At 48.9% G+C, this 19,619-nt stretch overlaps 1 protein-coding gene across 3 annotated transcripts in view; it reads left to right on the top strand.

The window, feature by feature from the left end:
- Positions 1-3,302: 3,302 nt before the first annotated feature.
- Positions 3,303-19,619, top strand: part of CNNM4 (cyclin and CBS domain divalent metal cation transport mediator 4) — a 38,658-nt gene continuing 22,341 nt past the window's right edge. For 2 of the 3 annotated variants that reach the window (XM_059659057.1, XM_059659056.1), the window contains exon 1: positions 3,305-4,812. In XM_059659057.1, coding sequence (XP_059515040.1) covers positions 3,411-4,812 — 1,402 coding nt within the window. In that variant the 5' untranslated portion in view covers positions 3,305-3,410. Of the gene's footprint in view, positions 4,813-19,619 lie in introns of all 3 variants that reach the window. The other variant, XM_059659058.1, reaches the window with a different exon arrangement.

The following is a 19,619-nucleotide window of genomic DNA, read 5'->3' as shown; positions in this document are numbered from 1 at the left end:
GGCGCTGGGAGGGCAAAGAGAAATCTCATTTCTTTGCTTCATTGGTTCTGCCCTATTCATTAACCTCAGATATGGATATAATCGTGCATGGGTGTATTTATTTATTTATTTTTTTAAATCCTCACCCAAGGATGTTTTTCCATTGATTTTCAGGAGAGTAGAAGACAGAGGGAAAGACAGAAAGAAACACTGATGTGAGAGAAACACATCGATTGGTTGCCTCCTGCACAAGCCCCAACCAGGGCAGTGAGGGGGCGGGGTTGGGGGGGGCAAGGGTGGAGCCTGTAATCAAGTCTGTGCCCTTGACTTGAATTAAACCTGGGACCTTTGGTTCCCAAGCCGATGCCCTATCCACTGAGCCAAACCAGCTAGGGCCATGGGTGTATTTAAATGAACTTTAGCAAAGACTGATTTTTCCTACCAGACCCTCACCGCTCAATTATCTCAAAAGCTTATATTTTCCTTTCCCTTGTTGGCTTCCGTCACTGGACTCAGTGCATATGTACAGAGCCTCTGAGTACAGACAGTCTGAAAAGAGCAAAATAAAAATAGCCAATTGGTCGATAATTGAATGGGAAAGTGCCAAGGGGACAGCACTGGTCCTAAAGCCAGCTGGGAAGAGATGAGGTGGGGCGGGCGGTGGCCTCCCTGAGAGCTGGGCTTGCTCTGAGGTAAGCCCATGCAGGCGGCTCCTCCTGGCCGGGCAGATGGAAGGAACAGTGGGTCAAGGGTCCTGCTTTCTGCTTTTATTCTGTGTTGGCCAGTGCCCATCCGGAGGCTCCTGTTCCTGGAAACCTGACACTCACTGTGGAATATAAAGTGAGGCCCGAGGTGCATGGGACTGCTCCACGCTGGCCAATATGCACGCCCTCTGCCATCAATTAATTGAATCAGGACTCCACTGTCAGGACACCTCTCATAGCCTGTAGGACTGTTTAGACTCTTTCAGGCTGGTATCGATTGTTGCTTTTTTTGGCAAATAGTATACTAAAACGAAAATAAACACAAGGGTTTGCGCAGGCACAGAGGAAAGTGGATTCTGTGTCTCCACGGCTGCGAAAAAAAAACTTGCTCTGAGACCCAGTGGGCAAATTGGCAACGGATGCTCCCTTCAGTGCCCTTCTGCAGTTATTATAAGGATGTTTGTCTGTCTTCTTCTCTCTAATAGGGCAGAAGCCACTCTCTTCCCCATACTCCTTGAGTGCTCAATTCATAGTTGCCGGCTGCTACCAAGGCAGGGCTGTCCAGGAAGCAGTCATTTAGGGCTAGGCTCGGCCTGGTGCTCGCCTCTCAGCTCCGGTTTCCACATGCACCTGCCCCAGCTGGCCAGTCGCCACCCCAATTTGGGGTTATGGGTTTGGTCCCGGAAGGACAGGCAGCAACAACAACAACTACACAGCCAAAGAAACTTCACAGAGATGTCCTGCAGTTCTGGGTGCCTAGGCCAGGTGTTCCCACTCTTAGTGGAGCGGTTCTGCATGATCATTTAACCCTCATTTCACAGATGTAGAAACTAGGGCTGAGAGACATCAGCTTGCCTTACCAAAGTTACACAACTCTGCTGTTCAGATGATGGTTTGGAAGGACCCAACTTTGTGCCTAGACTCAAGCTCTTCATGTGTAATACGGAAATAATGACATCACCCCTTAGGTAAGAATGTTATATATATGATTACTTGTTTATTGCTTGTTTTCTACTCTAACTGTAAACTCCAGTGGGCAGGGACTTTGGCTTATTCATGCTATGTTGTCAGAGCCTAGAACAGGGGTGGGCAACCCCTGGCATGCGTGCCAAACATGGCACGCCAGTAACTTTTGCTGGCACGCGAAACCCTCTCTTATAATCTTCCATTTACAATTGTGAATCTTTGTTCTCAGTGATGAATTTTGTTAAGTCTCGTAATAGGAGTAGCCTGATGGAAGAAAGTAGTAGCTGGTGCATATCTCTGAAGGTCACAAAATATAAACCTGATGTAAAATCTCTGTTATCAGTGATGCAGCAGCAAAAGTCCCACTGATAATATCAAATGGAGTCATAAAGATTTCTGTCAGACTATCAGTGTACATGTATACATTAAAAAATAAATGTATTTTTCATCATCATAGACTGTTTTTGTCACTCGAATGAATTTTATTATTTCTTCAAGGTTCTTCACATACGTACACCTTGATATCAAGTAGGCATAACATATTCTCAAAAAATTAGGGTTGGCACGCAGAAGAATTTTGAGTCAGAGATTTTGCTGGTTTTGGAACGCACTCACAAAAAGGTTGCCCACCCCTGGCCTAGAACGAGTGCCTGGCACACAGTAGATGCTCCATGCTTGTGTTATAAATGGAAATGACGTGAAATCAGCCCAGGCCAGACACTGGCCCTTCTATCTGCAGGTACATTCTACAGCCCAGCGGTTCTCAACCTGTGCAACGCGACCCCTTTTGGGGGTCGAACGACCCTTTCACAGGGGTCGCCTAAGACCATCGGAAAACACATATATAATTACAGATTGTTTTTGTGATTAATCACTATGCTTTAATTATGTTCAATTTGTAACAATGAAATTGGGGGTCACCACAATATGAGGAACTGTATTAAAGGGTCGAGGCATCAGGAAGGTTGAGAACCACTGCTATAGTCTCATTTCCCGACTTCCCCTCCACCCGGGGCAGCCACAGACCCAAGGAAGCCTCGAGCTGGGGCTGGGGCAAACTACTGCTGAGCTTAGGGGAAGGTCAGCAAAGCCCTGGAGTGCGAGGCCAGAACAGTTTGCAAGAGGCTGACTGCGGGGCCCTGGTCTTGACTTCTCCAGGCTTAAGCCCTCTGGTTCCCCTTTTCTTTTTTTCTGGGCAGAGCACAGCGCGGTGCGGTTCCGCAGAGAAGACCCCCGCCAAGAGCTGCCGAGTTATGGGGAAGGGCAGGGGAGGCGGACCCGGCAGACGCCAAGCCCCGCCGGCCGCGGAGTAAGGAGGTGCCGCCAAGAGAGCAGGTCGCAGCCGAGGTGGCCGGAGCCCGCGGGGATGCGGCTCGGACGTAGGGGGCGGAGGGGAGGCGGAGGGGAGGCTGGCAGAGGGGAAGTGGGAGGAGGGGAGATGGGCGGGGCCAAGGGACGTCAGAGGGCGTGAGGGGCGGGGCGGAGAGCGGGGCGTGGCCCGCGCGCGGCTCCCGCGCTCCGGCTCCGCTCCAACTCGAGCGCCGGATCTCTTAAGCGTGGGCGCCGAGGCGCGCTCCGGGGGCGGGGACTCCCATGCAAATGAGAGGCGTGGGCCGGAGGGGCGGAGCGGGCGGGGCGCTGGCCTGACGTCAGGCCGGCGGCCCGGGCAGTTGGCTCGGCGACGGCGGAGCGGCAGGAGCGACAGCGCGAGCGGGCCGCGCGGCGGGGCACGGGGTGCGGCGGCGGCCGAGCCGGAGCAACATGGCGCCGGCGGGCGGGGGAGGGCGCCCGGGCGGCGGGCCGGCCCGAGGGCGCCTCCTCCTGGTGGCGCTGGTGCTGCCGGTGCTGCTGTGGGCGCGGGGGGTCCGGGGCCAGGGAGACCCCCAGCGGAGCACGATCCTTGGCATGCGACTGGCGAGCTGCGACAAGCCGTGTGGGATGAACCCGGATGGCATCATCTTTGTGTCCGAGGGCAGCACGGTGAACCTGAGGCTGTATGGCCACAGGCTGGGCTCCATCTCCAGCAACCTGATCTCCTTCACGGAGGTGGACAACTCCGAGGCCTTCCACAACTCCACCCACTGCCCCGAGCTCACCAAGGACCTGGTCGTCCAGCAGCTGGTCAACGTGAGCCGCGGGGACACGTCCGGGATGCTGGTGGTGTTCACCAAGTTCCTGCGGCGGAGCGAGAACATGAAGCTGTACGCGCTGTGCACCCGGGCCAGCGTGGACGGGCCGTGGCAGAAGTGGACCGATAAGGACTCGCTGCTCTTCATGGTGGAGGAGGCCGGGAGGTTCCTGCCCCTCTGGCTGCACATACTTATCATTTTGGTGCTGTTAGTGCTGTCGGGCATCTTCTCTGGCCTCAATCTGGGGTTGATGGCCCTGGACCCCATGGAACTGCGCATCGTCCAGAACTGTGGCACGGAGAAGGAGAGGCGCTATGCTCGCAAGATCGAGCCTATCCGTCGCAAAGGCAACTACCTGCTCTGCTCGCTACTCCTGGGAAATGTGCTGGTCAACACCTCTCTCACTATCCTTCTGGACAACCTCATCGGGTCCGGGCTCATGGCCGTGGCCTCCTCCACGATCGGCATTGTCATCTTTGGAGAGATCTTACCTCAGGCCCTGTGCTCCCGGCACGGACTGGCTGTGGGTGCCAACACGATCGTTCTCACCAAATTCTTTATGCTACTCACTTTCCCCCTCAGCTTCCCCATCAGCAAGCTCCTAGACTTTTTTCTGGGCCAGGAGATTCACACCGTTTACAATCGGGAGAAACTGATGGAGATGTTGAAGGTGACAGAGCCCTATAATGACCTCGTGAAGGAGGAACTAAATATGATTCAGGGGGCCCTGGAACTACGGACCAAAACCGTGGAGGACATCATGACCCAGCTCCATGACTGCTTCATGATCCGCAGCGATGCCATCCTGGACTTCAACACGATGTCCGAGATTATGGAGAGTGGCTATACCCGCATCCCCGTGTTTGAGGACGAGCAGTCCAATATTGTAGATATTCTCTATGTCAAAGACTTGGCCTTCGTGGACCCCGATGACTGCACCCCCCTCAAGACCATCACCCGCTTCTACAACCACCCCGTGCACTTTGTCTTCCATGACACCAAGCTGGATGCCATGCTGGAGGAGTTCAAGAAAGGTAAGGCCTGAGCCGCTCTCCCAGCTAACTTTGGTCACTCCGCTCTGGTCCGCTCCTTTTGTGGGACTCTGCCCCTTTGCCCCTCTCACTTTCTAGGTCTCTGGGATGAATGGTATTTGGGGCAGCAAAACAGTTAAGCATCTGCTGTCTGCCAGGTCCTGTGTTTTGCTTCAGCTGAATCAAAGCTGAGTAAGACTCTTGCTCATTTGGAGGATGGAGCCAGACCTCAGGGAGCTCTCAAGCACAACAGATGAAGGCAGTTGCCTTAAGGGGGCCAGTACCAGGGCACAGAGATTAGGTCGGGAGCATGCAAGTCTGCTTGGGGTAGGGTGGGGTGGGGAAGGGGCTGGGGAACTGGAAAAACCTTCACAAGGGAGGGAGTGTATGAGGAGAGCCTTGAAAGGTGGAGAGACTTGGTACCTGAGGTCGAGAGAACCCAGGAGCAGAGAACCCAAGTTGTGGGGGAAAGGATGCACTTGTGGCCCAGCAGGTGGTCCTGTTCAGTGAGGATACAGGCTCCGCTGATGAGTGGTCAGCAGGGGAGAGGCTGAGGCATCAGGGACCTGAAGGTCAGGGTGGGAAGTGTGCTAGGAGCTGGGAGCTAAGGACGGTTTGTGAGCAGGGGAATGGCATCACTGGAGCTCCTAGCCCACAGGAGTCGATTGGGAGCTCAGAACAGTAGTGCTTTCGACTCTTCAGCAGAAGCAAGCAGGTTAAGTTTTGGTTATTGTTCTCCCTTTCCCTGGCATCAAACCTAAGCTTCCCTCCTGTGGGCTGCTGGAATCTTCAGCTGGCCTTGCGTCCCCTGTGTTTTTCTTCCTCACATGGGTTCTTGACCTGTTCTCAGGTTGTCAGGGAGGCACTTGGAGGGTTTACACACCAGCCTCAAAGCTCAGCAAACTTTCCTTCTTCCAGCAAACTTTCCTCCCACCTCTGCCACTCCAAGCCCTCAGTGGTGGTAAACAAGCCAATTATGGAGTAAAACCCTCCTAGGCCACAGGGAATGAGGAGGCAGAAAGGGAAGCTCCTTGTGAAGGAATGGAGAGGGGAGGAGCTCATCCTAAACCCAGGACTTTGCTTGTTTCCCATAGATAGGGCTCCCTCTGGCCAAGCTCCCCATGCCACCTAGGGCCAGGGGCAACTTCTGAGCAAGCCCCAGACCCTTGTCAGTTCATTTCTGGAGCAGAGTGCAGGGGAGCCTGGAACTGGCTGGATGGATGGGATAGGGAGGAGCTGGCCTGGCCAAGTTTGGTCTGAAAGATGCTCGGGTCACTCTAGGGTGGGGGGTTGGTACCCAGTCTTTTCCAGTTTGGCAGACTGCATCTCAGCAGCAGAGCTAGGGGGGACTGGAGTAATGTAAGCCCCAGTGGAGACTGCAGAGGGATGGACCAGAGGGACAGAGGTGGCTGGTGATGATGGCACCACCTCCCTGGAGCTTTGGGGTACAGACCCTGGAACCTGTTTCTTCCAGGTCCCCGAGCCTGGGGCAGAGGCACTTGGAGGGTTTACACATCAGCCTCAAAGCTCAGGGCACACCCCCTTCTACACCCACCCTGCAGACCCGTGGCCCTGAGGACTTCTCCGGTGTCCTTGATGAGGAGCCTGGTGAGAACTCGCTATGGAGGCTTACTCCTGGTCTTCGGGACTGTTACTGGTGGCCCACCCACAGCAATCAGTCAGATTGTTGCAGCCAGAATGGATGATCAGCAGATCAGTAGAGCTAAGCTCTCACATGTTGGGAGCTTCCTGAATCTTGGCAGGGCCATCTTTGGACTCTTGTAAAAAATAAAAATAAATTAAAAGGCCACTTCACATCTCTCAGGCCCGAGCTCTATTGAGCAGATCTCTTCAGATGCTGTCTGTCCTCCTAACAGAAGGGGGTGGATAACTCTGTGGAAACGCAGGCGCAGTCTGCCCGGTGCAGCACCAAGCCCTGAAGATGTGGGTGTGACAGGATGGTCACCCCAATGAACACCCTTGGGCTTCACACTATCACCTCCCCGTTTCTAGTCTTAACTCACTGCTATGCTATTCCTCCCTCCTCCTCCCAGTATGGCCTTTTCCAGATCTTTCCATCTGACATGTACCTTTTCAGTCTGAGGCCATCTAGGACATGGCAAACATTAGTGTACACCTGCAACCTAAGAGATTTTCTTTACCAATTTGGTGTTTGGAAGGTTTCTTTTTTAGCTAAGAAAAACAAGTGGAAAAAGAAAAAGAAAAACAAGTGAGCTGGGGTGCCTGTGCTTCAGTGGGCCTTGAGCACCTCCTAGTTGGGTAGGGCTCTGAGCTCCAGCTGAGTCTTCTAAGTTAATTTTGACTCCTTCTTGTTCCCAGCATTATAAGCTTCTTGAGGGTAGTGATTCTGCCCTATTCGTGTTCTCACCATTCAGTGCCTGGCAAAGAGAGGAACAGTAAGTGCTTGTTACACAATGAATGAATGAATGAGTGAACGAATGAACAAACAACAAATGAACGGATGACTGACTGGCAAGCCCTACTGGCATTCCTGCTGTTCCTGGAACATACCATGACGCCCCCAGCCTGGGCCTTTGCCCTAACTGTTCCTCGGCTGGAATGTTCTTCCCTGGATGCCTCACTCTCTCCCCTTACTTATGCCTGCTTCAGCTTCACCTTCATGAGGCCTTCCTGCTTCCTGATCTCCCCATCCTGTGCTTAATTTTCTTTTTCTCATAGCACATATGACTTTCTAACAGCCATGTAGTTTATGAATTTACTGTGTTGTTTATTGTCGTCTCCTCTCATTATAATAAAGTTCCAAAGGACAGGGCGCTCTGTTTTGCTCGCTGTTGTGTCCCTAGCCCCTGGGATGGTTCTTGGCACAGAGCAGACCTCAATAAAAAGCCATTGAGTGAATGAATGACTTGTCAGGATTGAGAGAGAGAGAGAGAGAGATCCCATTTCAGTCGTGTTAGGATTTTGAGGGGCTGACAAGGGGTAAAGAAAAATGGGTGCTTGACTTTCCCAGCTGCACCAAGAAAGACCGGAGGAGCTCCTGCGATGCATATGTCTTCATGGTTTGGGTCAGAGGCTGAGGAGCAGAGCCTGAGATCTTGAGTGTGACACATGGTTCCCCTTCCCCATGCCTCAGTTGCTCTGTAAGTGGTCTTTGACCATCAGGAATTTACATAGCTTCACGCATTAATATTAATGAGTCATGAATATGCTCCTGCACACTGAGAGACAGGCATGGGATCTGGGCTTCCCCTAGACAAGGCAAGGAGCTTCTAGCTGCTTCTGCTTCTCAAACCAAGGCAGTTATCATTAGATCTTTATTGAGCCCATCTGCGTGCCAGACACAGTGCTAGCTGCTGCAGGGCCAGAGGAGTAGATCCTCTAGTTCAGTGTTCTCAACCTTGGCTGCACATTAGAATCACCTGGGAATCTTTTTAAAATCCTGATTTCTGGGTCTCATCCTCCGGAAATTTCATGAGGCCCAGAAATCAGGATTTTAAAAAGATTCCCAGCTGATTCTAATGTGCAGCCAAGGTTGAGAACCACTGCTCTAGTTGGTGAGAGCTGTTAGGACACTAAGAATGGCTGGTACGATTTGAACTTTGGCCCTTGCACTTCAACCTCACCTAGAACTGTTTGCAGTACGGGTGTTGTGGTTGAGTTTGTCTGTAGCTGGAAATCTTAGAATAAAAGCTCCCTGGACTATTCCTGGGCCCGGCTGCATTCTTCCTGCCCACAAATGCGCCCGCAGGCTCTGATGGAAAGTATGAATGAACTCTCCAGAAGGAGGTCCAGAGGTCAGGAGCGCAAGCCCTGCACTGGAGCTACCTTCCAGCTTGCCACTGTGCCCCTCCCTCTGTGACTCTCCTGCCCCTCCTAGGCACTTAGCTCCGCTTTAGTCATCCTATCTTTCCCCACCCAATTTATAACCTTCCAGCCCCCTGTAAAGAGCTGCGTTTAAGCTTCATCCAGCTCGGTCACTGACCCAGGAGGTGACCTTGGATCGATCAGGCTCCTCTTAGCGATTTTGTGGGTTATATGTTGGAGGGAAAACTAGAAGTATTTTCATCAAAACTCCTCCCATATTTCCATGTATGCCACATCACATTGCCCCCACCTACTTACTTTTATTCCTGAAACAACTTTATAAAGTCAAGAAAAACACTGTGTAATTTTACATTCACTTTTGGTTCCCACCATCTGCCACACCTTCAATATCTTACACCCTCCCCTCCCCCAGTTACCAGGGAAACAGACATGTAAACAGAGGTTAGCTGTACACAGCTCAGGCAGGTGCAGTGGGGCCAAGGAAGGAAGGCCAGGCCTGCGAGGTGCTTCTGAAGTCCAAACAATAGGACTCATCAGAGATGTCAGGGCTGGCAGATGGTTGTGAACAGCTGAGGTTTCTGCTTGGGGTTCAGTTGGATGGTGTTGCCATGTAGTATAAGTGGGGTGGGGGCGGGGGAGAGCAGAGCCAGCTTGGGAAGGGTGGGGGGAAGGGTGTAGCAGAAGATAATAATGGTGTGACCCTTTATTGGACATCTCTGTGCCCAGCTGCCTGCACACCAGAGCTTCTCACACTTGACCGTGGGCTGACTGCCTGGGTGTTTTGTTAAAATGCAGATTTGAGCTCAGTGGGTCTGGGTGTGTCTGAGAGGCTGCATGTCTGACAAGCTCTCAGTTGATGCCTACACTGCTGTTCCTGGGCGCTCCCGAGCAGCGCGAGGGTGCAGCCCATCTGCGGGCGTGCAGGGGAAAGTGCCCTGTGGGGCTTGGGAGTGAGGCCAGGACCAGTTGAGGAGGTCTGAGATCAGCCAAGAGCAGGCAGAATGTGTGGAGAAGGCAGAAGCTTGGCTAAAGTGGCTTCTGGGAGAGATGAAAAAGAGCCAAGCAGGCATGGTTTGGGGAGCCTCCTACAAAGGTCAGATGAGGGCGGAGGGTGAGGGCCCAGCACAGACAGTGGGGTAGACAGTGAGTCACAGAGTGCTTGGAGAAGGCAGCCGCAAGCAGCTGTGCACCTGGTCTCAGCTTCACCTGGAAACTGTCTCAATTGGGCCGGTGATTTGATCTCCAGAAGCTGCCTGGGGGCAAGTGTATCTGAGAGAGTGACAGGAGCTGCCTGCTAGGGCAGAGGTGCCGGTGGCAGCTGACAGCACACTGGCCAGGCTCCTCCTCTCCTTTTTTTTAGTGTGGTGCTTGCGGGCAGGGAACTTGGCACCTCTTGCCCTCGCCAGCACCGTGAAGTCTGTGGGCAGCTTCTGCGGAGAAGTCAGGACTGGGAGCTGTTTCCGTCTTCTGTTAGCAGTTCTGTGCTAAAGTAGTTGTGTCCTGGAAGGCACTGCCTTACCTCTCTAGGCCTAATAAGAGCTTCGATAGTACTGAGACCACACCGGCATTTCCTTTTCAAAGTCTTCTATTTTTCATTAGAAAGTGCAACTCCAGAGTTTTCTTGGACTCCTCTGGTCAGGACGGGAGGTACTGAACAGATGTTTAACCTGGAAAATAGGTGAGAGAACAGCAACACAAAACCACAGGACTATCTATCCTGCAGGAGAAATAGAGGAGGGCTGGTGCTCGTCTGGGGAAATCTGGGAATACATTCCAGAGGAGGTGACATTGCAGCTGATCTTCATTGCAGCTGGATCTTGAACTGGACCACAGGATGAGAAACGAGCTTACCAGGCCAACATAGCATGAACTGCTTTTATGTATTGTGACTGCTTCTCAGCCCTTTCTAGAAGAATTTCGAGGTCAGGCCACCACAAGCCTTCTATCTCCACTCTTTCCTCCCAGTTCGTGCTGTCACACAGGCGCTGGGGGAATGGAACAGCAAGGACACCCGAAGGCAGGAAAGGCACCTCGAATTGCCTTTGGTCTCATCTCCTTGAGGGCAGAGACAGAGGAGTGCTTATCAGACACTCTCCTAAAAGGCCGCACAGCCAGGGAGAGGAGAGTGTGCTTAGGTGGGGAGGCTGACCAGGCCCGTTTGTCACTGTCTGATGACTGATTTCGGCACAGTCACTTGGTTGGTTCAGCCCAGCCTACGGGGAGGCCTGGGCACCTCTCTTGTCCTAAGTTGGCTCTCTCTCGAAGCCTCCCTTTTGTCTTAGGGATTTTTTTGAACTTCTCAGTATAACTTGCCAGGAGGATGTGAGCATTACGGAATTTCCCCCAGTTGCCCAACACGGTCCTCAGCTAAGGGATGGGGAGCAGCTTTCTGGCGCTGTTGCTGCCATTTGATCCAGCCCTGTCCTCTCCTCTGAGCCATTCCTGTACCTCAGGTTACCCCTGGCATCACACTTAAGTGTGCTGAGACATCCTGCTGTCAGAGCTTTGCGGCTACGTAAGGGACTCCTGCTCATTTCATAGGCTAGAGTCTGGACTCCTTAGTCTATTCCTGTTCTGTTTATTATGTGACTTTCTTTTTACTAGTGGTTATTTTAAAAATATAGCTCATTGTTAGAACTTTAGAAAACACAGAAATGTACAAAACAATCTACATGATTGTGACCTAGAACTGCTTGTATTTTTTATTTTTAAAAAATGGCTTTGTAGCAGTTCTATTTTTTAAATCAACTGTAACATTTAAAAAATTCATTTTGTTAATACTCACCCGAGGGTATTTTTCCATTGATTTTTAGAGAGAGTGGAGGGAGAGGGAGAGAGAGACAGAGAGAAATATCGATGTGAGAGAGACACATCAATTGGTTGCCTCCCACGTGCTCCCTGACCAGGGCCAGGGATTGAGTCTGCAACCTAGGCATGTACCCTTGACGGGAATCGAACCTGAGACCCTTTAGTCCGCAGGCTGACTCTCTATCCACTGAGCCAAACTAATAGGACTAGAAAGAAATTTTAATATTTTAACTTGTTGTAATCATTTTTATTAGAAATATAGATTAAAGGTTTTTTTAAAAAAATATATTTTTATTGACTTCAGAGAGGAAAGGAGAGTGAGAGAGAAAAAAACATCAGTGATCAGAATCATTGATTGGCTGTCTCCTGCATGCCCCACACTGGAGATCGAGCCCATAACCTGGGCATGTGCCCTGACTGGGAATCGAACCATGATCTCCTGGTTCATAGGTCAGTGCTCAACCACTGAGCCATGCCAGGCTAGGCAAGGTCTTTTTTTTTTTTTTAAATTTAAACAAATCTTGTGACAAACAGCAAGATGAAAATCATTTTCTTTCTTTTTTTTTAAATAAAGTCACCGTTCTGTAGCCCTAAGGTAATGGTAATTTGTGTATCTGACTTTTTAAAAAATATATTTGATTGATTTTTTACAGAGAGGAAGGGAGAGGGATAGAGAGTTAGAAACATCGATGAGTGAGAAACATCAATCAGCTGCCTCCTGCACACCTCCTACTGGGGATGTGCCCGCAACCAAGGTACATGCCCTTGACCGGAATCGAACCTGGGACCCTTCAGTCCTCAGGCCGACGCTCTATCCACTTAGCCAAACCGGTTAGGGCTATATTTTCTTTTTTTAAAAATTTATCTTTATTGTTGAAAGTATTACAGATGCCCCCCACCATTTCTCCTCCACTGATGCCCATATGTATTTTCATTAAAATCATGGTCTACCTATGATTTTTGGAACGCTGTTTGGATTGGATCTTCAGAGTTCTCTTCCGCTAAGCAGTGAAATTCTTTATTATCTCTGGGATTTGGGGAGGAGCATCTGGGAGGATTTCCACAAGCTAAGGCCCGCAGCGCTGTGGTGACAGGGCAGCGCTGTGGTGACAAGGCGCCCAGAGGGCTGGGCTGTGCAGCCCCAGCTTGTTTTGGGGAATGGGGGGCGGGGCGGGGGAGTGTTAGGAGGGGTGTTAAACCTGGTGTTGCTAAGCATTGCCTGGAGGGCACAGTCTCTTCCAGCAGCAGGGCCCTCTCACTGGACCTGGGCAGGCTTGCTGGGCTCTATGGAATGCGTGGTCTCTGGCCAACAGGTAGCCTGGAGCCTGGGATGGAAAGAGGTTCTCTCCCCCTCCCGCCCAGGCAGGCTCACTCCCACCACACCCACGATGTATACACACACCCTGCCCCCCCTACACATACGAACACACACCAAGACAGGCTCACACAGATACACCTCCATCACATAAAGACAGGCTCATTTCCCATACACACTCATCCCCCTTACACAGAGACATGCTCACTTCCACACACACTCACCCCCCCTACACACATTCATTCCTCTCCCCGACAGGCTCACTCCCATATACACTCACTACACACACACACACACACACACTCAGCACCACACACATACAGTCATCCCCACCCCCAGAGAGGCTCACTCCCACACACACTCACTAAACACATATACACACTCACCCCCCCAACACAAAGATAGGCTCATTCCTGGGGAAGGGGTCAATGGGGAAAAAAAGGGGACATCTGTAATACTTCTAACAATAAAGATAAATTTAAAAAAAGGATAGGCTCACTCCCACATACACTCCCCCACCCCGCAGAGACAGGCTCACTTGCACACTCAGCCCCTCTACACACAAAAGCAGTCTCACACACATACACTCTCCCTCCCCTCATTGGCATGTTTAAACACATAACACACAGGCAGGCAGACACATACACATATTTACCCCCTCTAGGCAGTCTCTCTCTCTCTCTCTCTCTCTCTCTCTCTCTCTCTCTCTCTCTCTCTCTCTCACACACACACACACACACACACACACACACACACACACGTACATGCTTGTACACAAGCACAGTCACTTGGAGTCCTGCTTTAAACTTACATCTGTGTCTCATCAGACTTACCTAAGAGTGGTTTAAAAAGTGAGCAAATGCTTATGCAGGGATGTTTATTTCATGAAAGGCTCAAAATAGTGACTGACTCTTGGTCTCAGAAAAATCTCTCTTTGGTGGTTTGGTCATCCACATTAATGATGACACCCAGCTCAGAGGGCTGTGGTGAGGACTAAGTAGAGTAAGGCACATAGAACCCTTAGCTCAGTGCCTGGAACCATGTCATCATGCAATAAATGTTTGCTATTTAAAATGACTGTTATTACTGTCCAAAGGTGCCCCAGTTGGCGTTGACACCAACTCGGGCCACGGTAGTTTGCACACTGGCCCGGGTGGCAGGCTGCCCCACTGTCTGGGCGTGGTGCCTTTCTTGGAATTACGAGTACGCTGAGGTCAAAACAGCCCACTCCACTCCAGCATATAATTACATGCTGATTTCAATACCGTCTTATCCCGACCCTCGTGTGCATATTAAGGGTAACAGGACCCAGAACTTAAGAAAAAAATGTATGGAAGAGAAACTTAAAACTGAGGCATTTCTCCTTATTTCCTTAATAATTTGTTTCCTGCAAATTGGAAAAAGTTAAATTTGCCATCCTGATTGCCAGCATATTTGTGTTGTAAGGACAGGAGTAGAATCTAAAGATGACTGCTCGGGAGGTGGGCAGGAGAGGGCCTGCCACATGGACCCATTGCACCTCCATTTGGGGCAGCATTCGCCAGTGACCTGCTCCCTCCCTGGTATCCCAGTAAGGGAGGGAAGAGGCAATGATAGAAAAACAGCAGAGATAAGAGGGGAGCCACGGGAACAGACTCCTCCAGAGGCCCGGCCCCAGAGCTCTGGAAGAGGGGAGAGCAGAGAGCTTAATAAGGAAGGAAGATGTCCTCATTAATGGGTGACCTTTATTGAATACTTAACTAGTCCTCCAAGTGCTGGGGACTGAGGGGAGGAGGGAACTGAGGCTCAGAGAAGCCGAGAATCTCCCCAGTCAGGCAACAGCTAAGTGCAACTCCAGACTGCTCCCCTCCAGAGTCAAGCTCTTTATATATATATATAATATATATTGATTTCAGAGAGGAAGGGAGAGGGAGAGAGAGATAGGAACATCAATGATGAGAGAGAATCATTGATAGGCTGCCTCCTGCACTCCCCCTACTGGAGATTGAGCCTGCAACCCAGCATGTGCCCTTGACTAGAATCGAACCAGAATCCTTCAGTCTGCAGTCCGACTTTCTATCCACTGAGCCAGACAGCTAGGGCTAGAGTCAAACTCTTAATCACTGTTCCGTGCCACTTCTCAGTGAGGTTGTAGATAAAATGAAAGAGACCGGAAGATTCAGATTCTTCAATAAGTCCAGATTGGGAGATTTACTGTCAGTTCTGGATTTTTTAAATAGAGATATAATTTACACATAACATTATATTAATTTCAGGTGTACAAAATAATGATTCCATATTTGTATATATTGTGAAATGGTCACCATGATAAGTCTAGTTAACATCCATCACCTCACATAGTTAAACAATTTTTTTCTTGTGATGAGAACTTTTAAGATTACTCTCTTAGCAACTTTCAAATATACAATCCAGTATTATTAACTACAGTCACCATGCTGTACATTAGATCCCAGCACTTATCTGTCTTAAAGCGGAAGTCTGTACCTTTTGACCCCCTTTACCGATTTGCCCCCGCCCGCCTCCCACCTCTGGCAACCACACCTAGATTTGTTTTACAGTGAACTTTTCATCGAAGCAAAGTACATTAATCACAAGTGTACAACTTGATAGTTTTTCACAGAGGAACACCCTTATGTAATTACCACTGAGCTCAGGAAGCAGACCAGTATCAACGCCCTAGGAATCCCCATGTCTCTTCCCAGACACTGCCCTTGTCCTCGAATCATCCTGAGTTAATGTTTAATTAACGTTCATAAATGAATCGTGTAGGGTGTGCTCTTTGGTGTCTGGCTGGCTACCTGCTATTGAGGTTATGTGCCTCATTGGTGCCTTGTGCAGCTGTGGCTCAGTGTTTTCTGGTTGCTGAATAGTGTTCCAGGATAGAAACACACCTTGGTGGTACTGTCGGTGGGTCTTTGGATTGTTTCCAGCTTGGGACTACAAATCATGCCACTAAGAACACTCTTGTGTATGTGTCTTCTGGTGACTCTATGGGGGCATTTCTGTTGTCGATACCTCCAGGAGTAGAATTACTAGGGCCTACTGTAGGGGTAGGTGAAACAGTGTTCCAGGGTGCTCGTATCTGGTCTCTACAACTCTGGTATTCTTGACTATGTAGTTATTTTATTTTTTAATATATTTTATTGATTTTTTTTTACAGAGAGGTTGGGAGGGGGATAGAGAGTTAGAGACATAGATGAGAGAGAGACATTGATCAGCTGCCTCCTGCACACCCCCTACTGGGGATATGCCTGCAACCAAGGTACATGCCCTTGACCGGAATCGAACCTGGGACCCTTCAGTCCACAGGCCAACGCTCTTTCCACTGAGCCAAACCAGCTAGGGCTAGTTATTTTAATTTTATTTTTTTGTTACTCTTCACCTGAGGATATTTTTTTTTCATTGCTTTTCAGAGCAAGAGTAGGAGGGAGGGAGAGAGAAACATCAATATGTGATTGGTTGCCTCCACATGCTCCCTGACCACAAACCCACAACCCAGGTACATGCCCTTGACCAGGAATCAAATGAGCGACCTTTTGGTGCGTGGGCGGACATCCTAACCACTGAGGCACAGGAGGGCTAGTTATTTTATTTTAGCAAGTCAGGTAGGTGCTATCTCATTGTGATTTTCATATTGATTTCCCTAGTGGTTAATGATGAGCACATTTTCCCGTCCTTATCCATTATGGTTAGTGCTTTTGATATCCTGTTTCAGATTCTAAAAAGTCTTGCTATCTGGTGATGTCAAGTACTCTGTTCTTTGTTCTTCAAGATAGTTTTGACTATTAGATTTTTTTCCTGGGAATTTTATGGAATTGCATTGAATCTAGAGGTCAACTTTTATCTTTATAATAATCTTCTGATCCACAAGCATAGTTACCCCTCCATGTATTTATGTCTTCTTAATTTCCTTCAGTGTTTTATCATTTTCTGTGTAGAAGTCTTACACGTCTTTTCTTATATTTATTCCTAGGTATTTGGTGATTTTAAGAGGTGCCTTTAAATTTATATTTTCCCACATGTTTATTGAGATTGGAGCCTGGGTAGGCTCCAGTTCAATTCTGATGCTAACCACCTTGGGTTAGCATTGGACCCCCGGCCCTCCCCCACTGTGTACTTTTGACCAAATATATAAATTTAGGGGCTCCCATGACTCCCCTCAAATTCAATAATTCACTGAATGACTCACAATCACTCAGGAAAGTGGCACACTTATGATTAGTTTTATCTTAAAGAATAAATATGGGATGAGGGCTGGGACAAGCATGTCAAACTCAAAGGCTAACATGGGCCAAATAAACAAGGTTGAAGTTTATGTGGGCCGCAAAAAAACAAAAGCTTCAATTTTCATAGAAATGTAGGTTTATTTCGATAGAGACATGCTGAATACAAAGGGCTGAAATAAACGAGTCATCGTTAACATAAAATAATAGAACATTTTAATAAAAATTAATATTTGTCTTGAACATTAACTTACCAGACACTGAATAACTGCACAAATTAGTAAGCCTAACGCAAAAAAACCCTATTTTTCTTGTTCTCTGAAAGCAAAATATTTCCTGTTGCGCACACCAAACAGGTCAGTCCAAGACTAGTGACGTGGCCTTCAGCTGCTAATATATTCGCTGCTAATATTAGTGGAGAGAAATGGTGCGCTGTGTGTAAGGCACATAAGGGAAATGAATGCAGCACGATTATAGTAATCAGTCATTAGTGAATGCTGTAGTTCCTTATTAATAATTATGTATAACAGGATATTGTAAAAATTAAGTTATGAAATTTTTATTAAAACATTTCTTACTTACCGTTATATTGGCCGGGCCACAAAAACATTCATTGTGGGCCGCATGCGGCCCGTGGGCCGCGAGTTTGACATGCTTGGTCTCAGGCAGAGCTTTACTGTCATCTGCCCCTGGAGTCGGGATATGTCGCCCTCCTGGTACATCAAGGTACATCCATGTGTTTACCACCTGAGAAGCTCCACTGAGCTTTGGGCTCCAGAGTCTTTATCAGGATTTCATTACCTAGGCATGATTGATTAAGTTATTGATTGACCTTAATCTCCATGCCCATCTCCCTTCCCTGGAAGTAGGGCAGCTGAAAGTTCCTAGTTTGGTTTTACTGGTGACCAGCCCCATCTGGGGGCCCACCTAGAGTCGTGTCATTCACACAACAGAGTTTCTACAATTACTCAGGAAATTCCAAAGGCTTTTGAATCTGTGCCAGGAACCAGGGTCAGAGACCAAAGATTTTCTTTATTGTACCACACAAGTATAGAGAAGTAATAGTTAAGTTTTGTATAGTGACCTTTGCTCCATTGGCCTTGATAAATTCAATCATTAATTCTAATAGGTTTTTTTTTAGATTTTCTATACACATAATTATGTTGTCTGTGAATAATGGCAGTTTTATTTAATTATTACTAAACTTAAAACACTTTATATCTAGTTCTTGTCTTATTCACTGGCTAAGACATCTAGGATCATGTTGAACTGGTGACAGTGGGCATCATTGTTTCAGTCTGTGTCTCAAGGGAAAACTTTCAGAATTTGTCATTATGAATGATTTTGCTGTGATTTTTTTAAAATATATTTTTATTGATTTTTTACAGAGAGGAAGGGAGAGAGATAGAGAGTTAGAAACATCGATCAGCTGCCTCCAGCACATCTCCTACTGGGGATGTGCCCGCAACCCAGGTACATGCCCTTGACCGGAATCGAACCTGGGACCTTTCAGTCCGCAAGCTGACGCTCTATCCACTGAGCCAAACCGGTTTCGGCATTTGCTGTGATTTTTTTGGGGGTAGGTTTTCTTTATGAGATCAACCAAGTTTCCTTCTTTTCCTAGTTTGCTAAGAGTTTTTATAATGAAAAGATATTGAATTTTACTAAAGTTTTTAAAATATCTGAGATTGATACCATTGTGATTAGCTAGTTATTAACAATTAGAGGCCCAGTGCACGAAATTTGTGCACTTGGGGGGGGGGTCCCTCAGCCAGGCCTGCACCCTCTCCAATCCAGGACCCCTCGGGGGATATTGGACTGCTGGTTTAGGCCCGGTCCCCTGATGGCCTGGTCGCCCCCTAACTGCCCCCTTGTTGGCCTTTTAGCCCCCTAACTGTCCGGGAGGAAGTTGGACATCCAGAAGATGTCTGGTTGACCCAGTCTAATTAGCATATTACCCTTTTATTAGGATAGATAGGAAAGGAGCAAAGGGAAGGCTGGACATTATAGGCATGGTCCTTGCAATGCCTGTCTGTCAATCACACCTGGGAACAGAGGTCATTGGCCAGAATGGGCATGGCCACTGCAAACACATGAAAATTTGGGAACACATGATTCACTAAACAAAGGAATTCTCTCTCTTGTTGCCTCTACTCATTTAAAAAAAAAAAAATTCTTTTTTGGATTTTAGAGAGGAAGGAGAGTGAGAGATAGAAACATCAAGGATGAGAGAGAATCATTGATCGGCTGCCTCTTGCATGCCCCCTACTGAGGATCAAGACCATTTTGTCTCCGCTCCAGACTTTCCCAGGGTCTAGACTCACCCAGAGAGTTCCCTGCCTAGAGTCCTTTAAAACCTCTGACTCCCCATCCCTGGGTGCTGGTGCCATTTTGAAGCTCAGCCCATCTGGTATCCAGATGACCTAATCTATGTATATAAAAGCCAAGCGACTGGAATGACCGGTCACTATGAGACCAACTGGCCCAGTGGGGGTGGGGCCAGCCAACCAACCTCCCGCAGCCCCTCCCCCCAGCCGGCCCGCTGTGATCGGCCTGATCGGGGCAGGCTGGCTGGACCCCACCCATGCATGAATTCGTGCACCGGGCCTCTAGTAATTTTATAAGCCCTTACCACTTTTGGCCTTGTGCATTCCTCC

Source organism: Myotis daubentonii, chromosome 12, assembly GCF_963259705.1.
Source record: "Myotis daubentonii chromosome 12, mMyoDau2.1, whole genome shotgun sequence".
NCBI lineage: Eukaryota > Metazoa > Chordata > Mammalia > Chiroptera > Vespertilionidae > Myotis > Myotis daubentonii.
This window is presented reverse-complemented; position numbering and strand designations above follow the sequence as displayed.